Source organism: Convolutriloba macropyga, chromosome 7, assembly GCF_964194025.1.
Source record: "Convolutriloba macropyga chromosome 7, txConMacr16.3, whole genome shotgun sequence".
Classification (NCBI taxonomy): Eukaryota; Metazoa; Xenacoelomorpha; order Acoela; family Convolutidae; genus Convolutriloba; species Convolutriloba macropyga.
The window spans coordinates 31,696,738-31,705,085 of record NC_134474.1 but is presented as its reverse complement, the minus strand read 5'-3'; the positions used below and the strand labels follow the sequence as shown (position 1 = coordinate 31,705,085).

At 37.6% G+C, this 8,348-nt stretch overlaps 1 protein-coding gene across 1 annotated transcript; it reads left to right on the top strand.

The window, feature by feature from the left end:
* The first annotated feature begins 1,345 nt into the window (after positions 1 to 1,345).
* LOC142343012 (uncharacterized) lies at positions 1,346 to 2,223 on the top strand. Its single transcript, XM_075394694.1, has 2 exons — positions 1,346 to 1,482; positions 1,740 to 2,223. Exons 1-2 carry the CDS (start codon positions 1,346 to 1,348, stop codon positions 2,221 to 2,223), a joined length of 621 nt encoding a protein of 206 aa, XP_075250809.1.
* The last annotated feature ends 6,125 nt before the right edge of the window (positions 2,224 to 8,348 follow it).

Genomic DNA, 8,348 nt, shown 5'->3' with positions numbered 1-8,348 from the left:
CAATGGAAGCGTCGTATCAATGATGTTAACGAAAACTGCTTTCGCACTTGGAATCGTTCTTGACGAAAAAACCCAACACACAGAATTGCACAAAGGAATCCATGGAATAAAAAGTGTGACTTTCACCAACTTTAACCTTTCGATTAAATGAATGAGTTCTAATCAAACTTTTGATATAGAAGACGTTCAGGTTTCGGCCGACATAGAGTTTCGCCGATATAATTTAGAATGGATTCGAAAAGTTTGTCAGGAATTTAATCACTTGAAACATATTTCATACCCCGACGTTGACATCAATCAAATCTCTATTTTGATTGGATGCGACAATTTTGATCTCATTGCACCTAGAGAGATTCACTATGGTCCTCCAAATACCGCTAGAGCTATTCAAACAGAACTTGGATGGAGTGCGTCAGGGAAAACTGATCTGCCTTCAGCAGTAACATTCCAGTCTCAAATTGTCAAAAGTGAGTCTACAGAGTGCTGCGAAATTGACGACACTCTGTATAACGATGTACTCAACTGGTACAAAGTTGAAAACTTGCCGTCCAATAAGGACGTCACAAAATCAGAGACCGATAAACGCGCATCAGACATTTTGGAATCTACTGTAGAGTTCAAGGAAGGACGATACCATGTTGGGCTTTTATGGAAAAACAAACCCGACATGCCAAATAACTTCACTTTAGCTTTCAAACAACTCAACGCCCTAGTTAAGCGACTAGAAAGAGACCCGGAATTGTTAGAGAAATACACGGAAACAATCGACGAAGATCTGAAAAAGAATTACATTGAAGAGGTTCCCTTAGATAAAACGACTCCAAACATTTGGCACATTCCGCATCAACCAGCCATAAACCCTAACAAAGCAAAAATAAGAAAAGTTTCGAACGCAGCATCAAAGTATCATTAAATAACCAACTCATGCCAGGGCCTGACTTGATGCAAAACTTGACAGGTGTTATTTGCAGGTTCAGGCAAAAAAAGTTGCGATATCTGCGGACATTGAAGGCATGTTTATGCAAGTAGGTGTTCGACCACAGGACCAAAAGTTTTTAAGTGAAAGAAAGGCGAAAAGATAATTTGCTTCCAATTTAGAAGGCACATTTTTGGAGCAAGGTGTTCACCGACATGTTGTAACTTCGCCTTGCGACGAACAGCGGAGGACAACTGTCAGCAGTACCCTTCAGCAGCCAAGGCAGTCTTACGTTCCTTTTACATGGATGACCTGTATCACGCAAGAGACACAGTCGAAGAAGCAATTTCCATTTCAAAAGATCTGAAAAATTTACTTTTGCTAGGTGGTTTCAATTAAACCAAGTGGTCCTCCAATTCACTTGAAAAAATGAAGTCAATCCCTAAAGAGGACCAGAATCCTCACGATACACAGGAGTCTACCATTCTACCGCCAATTCCAAAATTCGGAGAAAAAGACGAACAGCCATCATCAACTGATACCGAGAGAGTATTAGGAATACAGTGGTCTGTGTCTAGAGACTCTTTCGTTACAAACAGCAAAACATTTTAAAAAGTGGATCCAGAGAACCCCACCAAGAGAAAGATTTTGAAGAGTGTTTCATCCATCTATGACCCAATTGGGTTTATTGCGCCATTCACAGTGCGGTTAAGAACAACCATGCAGGACGTCTGGCGTTTGGGAAAACAATGGGACAACCCCTTACCCCCAGTTTTGATGCAACCCTGAATTCCCTTATGACAGAAATCAGAAATCTTTCCAGCATCGAAATACCACGACTCCTGTTCGGGGAGAAAAAGACCCCTAAAGAATCAACTCTTCATATCTTTTGCGACGCATCTCTAACAGCAATGTGTGCCGCAGCATATTTAAAGACAGAGTATACAGATTCAACTTGTTCAATCAATTTTATTATGGGAAAAGCAAAAGTTGCCCCAATTCGACAGCAAAGCATACCTAAACTACAACTGGCAGCAGCTGTTATTGGAGTTCGGCTAGCCTTCTTCATAAAGCAACAGCTCGATGTAACAATTAGCAAAACAACTTTTTGGTCGGATAGCGCAACGACCCTACAATGGATTTACAACTCCAAAGAAAGACACAAATTGTATGTAGCAAACAGAGTTGCCGAAATTCTTGAAACAACTTCACCATCAGACTGGCGTCATGTTCCAGGTGTCCTGAACCCAGCTGACGACGGAACAAGAGGGTTGAAATTAAACGAATTCAAACAGGAATGTCGTTGATTTAACGGGCCACTTTTCCTGAAACGTGACCCAACACTTTGGCCTCCGACTAACGTGCCAAATTACCCTTTGGCAGCTTCAATGGCTCTCTCAAGGGCAAACCAGCCACTCATTGACCCAAAAAGGTTCTCAAGCTTTGAAAAACTTAAACGCGTTCTCGCACTAGTGATTTTGTTTATCAGCAACCTCAAAAATACAACGAAGAGTTTCCACTTGACCATAAAAACGTGCAAAATGAGCAAAATTTATCTACTTAGGCAATCTCAAAAACTCTCATTTGAGGAAGAGCTAGGTTGTCTTCGGAAAGACCAAAACGTTCTAGCACACTCTAAAATTAAAAATTTCTTACCCTTCATTTCCGACGACGGAGTTATAAGAGCTAATGGACGTCTTGCCAATGCAAATCAACTGGCAGAAAGCTTACAAACCCCAGTAACCCTAAGCGGCAAAGAACATATAACTTTGCTTATGCTTAGAGATGTTCACAACCACAATGGACGTACAGGACTCGACCATTGCCATTTCATTGTTCAACAGTCATTTATTGTGATCAGCCTTCGCTCCACCTAACGAACAATAATCAACCGATATTTCGATTGCCGCCGACAAAAAGCAGTAGCATTGCAACCTCAAATGGCACCCCTGCCAGAATTTAGAATTCCAAATACTGAAACCTTTATTTTTCAAAATACGTGTGTAGATTTCTTTGGTCCTTTCGCTATAAAGGCCAGCGACAACTTGTATCCAAAACGATACGCTTGCATCTTAACTTGCCTTACCACAAGAGCTGTGCATCTAGAGCCAGCTTACCATTTAAGCACTGACTCTTTTATTCAAGCGATACTGAGGTTTACTGCCCGTCGAGGAAACCCTCACCTAATTGTCTCTGGTAATGGTAAAAATTTCGTTGGCGCTTCTCGTGAACTCATTACAAAAGGAAACCAATTCGACCACCAGAAAATCAGTGACCAATTGCTCAAAGAAACCATCGAATGGAAGTTCATCCCACCATACGCATCCCACTTCGGAGGAGCATGGGAAAGACTCGTGCAGTCCTCAAAACGAATTCTCTACTCAGTGATTGGCTCTCAAATGTTGACCGAAGAAACATTTCACTCGTTCCTAACTTAAGTCGAAGAAATCCTGAACAGCAGGCCTTTGACTTACGTCCCAGACAACGGTTTGTCTTATCAACCAATCACGTCTAATCATTTCCTTATCGGTCGACCTCACAAACGTATGCCGTCAATACTGTCAATCACTAAAGATTACAACAAGGACTGGAAAAGATGTATTACCCTTTCACATCATTTTTGGACACGACTCCTGCGCGAGTTCATACCCACAATGGCTAGGAGACCCAGATGGATAAAAGATCAGAAGCCTCTCGAAGTTGGTAGCATTGTTTGGATATTGGAAGACATGACTCCACGTGGTATTTGGCCAGTCGGTATTGTGGAAAAATTGTCTCAGAGCAATGATGGAAAAGTTAGATCATGCGAAATCAGAACTGGGTTGGGGAAACAAACAAGACCAGTAAACAAATTGGCACTAGTAATTGACGACTAGGAAACGGATCACAACGTCGAAACAGGACACAAATTTAATGAACAGTAACCACATTCACAACTTTTAACAAATCATTAACCCTTTAGGTTTTGACTACAACGCCAAAACGAGGGGGACTGTAATGAACTCGACTTTTAAAGAACTTGACTTTTGAGCAGTCAGAACCATAAATTGAATATAGAACGTGCAAAATGAGTAGACCAAGACAACACACCAAGACAATATGAATTGATGATTAACAACTTTAAGCAGAGTTATAGATGTAGTTGATGACAAAAGCATCCGAAATAGGAATAGCTAAGTGTTGAAAAATTTTTATTTATAAGTACAAAGCAATCAGGTTTTATTAAATATTTTGTTTCTTACATCATTCTAAAGGTTTAGCTGAATAAGTTAGTTACTTTAAAGGACACACAGTATTAGAATCTGAATTGCAGAGCGTATTGAAAATACCAGCGCAGGATCGAGCGCTTCATTTTCTGATTCCTGACTGAACTAGCGGCACCTCATTTATCCGAAGCCATACCCTCCTCATTTTGCTCTGCTAACTGCTCAAATGCATTGCCCATTTCATCGATTCGGTCCATTTCCTTATCGTTGGTCAGATCCATTGGTCCTCCAGCTATGTCCTCGTTAGGTTTTACTGGCGCCATTGGTCCATCGTCCATGGCATCTGTAGTTTCACTGGCGCCACTGGCATCTGTAGTTTCAGTATTTCCAACAGCGGTGTGGTTTCCTGGATAAAAGGAGACGACTTCTGGTCCAAGGAATGCCTGATTCTCGGGAAAATATGTCTGCTCCTTTCCATTGACAGCCAGTATGACCTAAAAAATGCACATGAATTCAAATATGGAATCATGCATCAAAACGACTCAGTGCCAGGATGTATGTTAAATTAAAATTGGTTATTTTTCAAAATGAACACGTGTAGCTAATACCTAAAAATTAAAAAACGGTAAAGGTTATATACAAATGTTTAATCTTACGAAATTTAGTCGATATCCTTCGTTGTTCGGCTCGATCACCGATATTTTGGCGATTACTTCAGAATCACTCTGCATGCAAATGTCCAATGGGTGATGCGTGTACAGCACAAAGATACTGAAACATTGCTGAAAGAATCAAGACTAAAGTTAAGAATGTGTCGTTCGTTCTTTTGCGAGCCAAAAGAGAAGATCTTTCGTTTTTTAACAGATCAAGTGTCATTATAGATTTAAATATCAAAAACAAGGATTTTTCTGGACATTCAAATTTTGAAAAGGATAGTAATAAATCCGTACAAACATCCTGTATACTCATAAGTAGTCTTAGTTACAACGATTATAAAATTTGTCTTTTGTCAAGTTGATGAGAATCGCTTAGTGAAATACTGCTTCAAACGACAATAGAACTTTCATTATAAGATCTTTTCAGTGTTTGTTAACAATTTTCTGTGCTTTCATTGTCAACCAGGTATAAGAAATAGCGCTAAAAGGCTAAAATATGCCACATTTGATTTTAATGAAGTGAAAACGATAAGTTTACGTTTTTTGCGATAACTTTACGTAGTTAAGCAAATCGTTAGCGTTTATCATACATACCGCTGAGTTTTTCGCTTACTTTAGCGTTAATCTTAAGCCAGACAAAATTACTACTTACATCGCAATCCAAGTGTTTCAGCTGCCGCCTATTAAATAATTCAAACCAAGATCAAATTAATTCGTTAGGTTGATTCTAACTAGTAATACTATATGAAAACGAAAAAAAAAATGCCATTAGTTTTTTTTATGATTTGTTCATTCATTTAGCGGATCTTTTCAACAATTGCCCCCCCCCCCTTGGCGCCTAGTAGAGATTCGCCCCCCTTCTGTGCTATACTTTACCACAATGTTACTTGGCCTACAATTTAGATAGCCTCTCATCAGCTGTGATATGTAATCCGGAAATCACAGGTCGGTAATCGCGGCAAAGCCGCGACGCGCACGAAGCGCACCCACCGACCAGCCAGTCGGAATATCTTTTCGCTTTGTATTCCAATTCAGCTAATTGTCATAGCATGAATTATTTTATTTTATTCAGTTATAGTTAACATAGTAAACGCATGCTTGAAAAGTTATAAATAATATCTGATTGGTTAATAAATTGCTCGCTTAAATTCTATTCAAGAATAACTCCCTTTGCAAAAGGGGGACAATCTTGAAAAGATCCCACTTAGATAGTGTATACATTTATTAGCACATGCATACCACGCATGAAGTTAAACTTACACCAAAAATAGAACAATTCTATTAACATTAAATCAGTTTTGTGACGTATGCACAGACCAACCTTATCATTACATCAGATTCGAAACGTTATCTTTGTGACGAACTTTTATAATCATTTTTGAATTCTTATTAAATATAATCCTTCGTTGTCCACAAAAAAAGATATTATGGAAATTTGTTCAGATCGTGTCAATATTTCTACCTACAACCAATTAGACGAAAAATTAACACGTGAATCACGTTACTTAGAGCATAAATACACTCTAAAAAAATTGCAGGTAAATTGATTATAAATTGCAGGTAAATTTACCTAGATTTTGCAAGTAAATTGTTCTTTAATGCAATTCACCTAGAATCTACCTGCAAACACATTACATTACATGCAATTCTAGGTAAAATTTCCTGCAAGTTACCTAGAATTTGCAGTTATACCCTCCTAGAATTTTACCTGCAAAAAAAATTTTCTAGGTAAATTTACCGGCAAAAAACACGCGCAAATTGCAGGTAAATTTACCTAGAATTTCATTTTTGCAGGTAAAATTCTAGGTAAATTTAAATGCAATCTACCTAGAATTTGCAGGTAAAAACATCTAGAATTTTACCTGCAAAAAAATTTTCTAGGTAAATTTACCTGCAATTTTTTTGCAGGTAAAAGTCTAGGTGTTTTTAACTGCAAATTCTAGGTAGATTGCATTTAAATTTACCTAGATTTTTACCTGCAAAAATGAAATTCTAGGTAAATTTACCTGCAATTTGCGCGTGTTTTTTGCCGGTAAATTTACCTAGAAAATTTTTTTTGCAGGTAAAATTCTAGGAGGGTATAACAGCAAATTCTAGGTAACTTGCAGGAAATTTTACCTAGAATTGCAGGTAATGTAATGTGTTTGCAGGTAGATTCTAGGTGAATTGCATTAAAGAACAATTTACTTGCAAAATCTAGGTAAATTTACCTGCAAATCATAATCAATTTACATGCAAAAAGTAGGCTGAAAAGACATAAGTAAACAGCTTCTGTCGGGTGTGCAAAAAAACTGGTATGACCAGATTATCAGTTTTGCATTTCCCATTATATTTTAATTTTTACGTGGGTCTCAGCTCGCCATGTACATAGTACACGACTTATACAAAACCACCAACGGGAAGGCGCCCACAAGATTTCAACACTAGGATCAAGGATGGCCATTTTGAAGCACAAACAATTATAATTAGGTAAAGCACAATTTGTTACAAGCTGAGTTACATGTTTTACATGCATAATACATGAGTTGAAACTAATCAAAGGCTCCGGAAAAAGGAATGGCCAACCGAGATCCAATTTCCAAAACAAAAGAACATCAAATTTTTTCCGGAGCCATGGGAAAGGAACAACAGAAAACCATAAACCTAACCACTTACCTTACCAACCAGAGAATTTTAACCTGGTAGGGCGGTGCCCTCTCAACAAGTTACTCCAATGATTAGGCGGAACACTATTCCAATAAAAGCTCGTACAACTTAAACCTCAATAAGGTATGCTTTTTGAGAGGGCGGTGCCCACTAATCAAAAAGCGTGCCTCAACGAGGTGAAGCCAAACTGATCTACAAAACTTTATTCCGAGATTTTCCATCAGTTCCTTTCCCATTTACAAGGTCAGCTAAGTTATATTGAAACTAAAGTCTATAAGATTAATGAAGTAAACAACAATTAAAACAACAGCTCGAGAACTAAGTTATCTGTTTTAGATATAAGCGTTACAATTCATAGTAAATATTGAAATTGGTTATGAACGAAAGAGTGCATGTTTTTACATGTAAAATTGCATGCTTTTGCATGGCAAATTGCAATTAATTACATCTGTAAGACTACATACAGTTAAGTATAACTTTAATGGAATTGGGAAAATTGAACAGAGTTATATCGGAATATAATAACACATAGGCAGCAGAAATAGGTAAATGAGGAGCACAGATAAAAAGTATTAGCAGATCTGTGGAAATACATAAAATTGATGAAAGCAGATGGTTCAACAGACAGCATACAGAACAGCAAACTTTAGTCAGAACAGCAAAATCACAAATCTAACTAATTTTTTTTGTTTTTGTTTTTTTTTAGTTTTTTTTTGCTTTTTCTTTTTTTCTTTTTATTAAAATTTTACAAAATGTACATAAGTTACATGCAATGTTACATATTCTCTACATGCAGATTAAAACAAGATCTTTCCGTGAACTAATAAGACGACAGCTTAAAATAAGATATTCTAGAACTGCCCTACAACTAAACAAACTGTCAAAACAATGTTTTGAAGAGCAAATAATTACAAATCAGTTGGA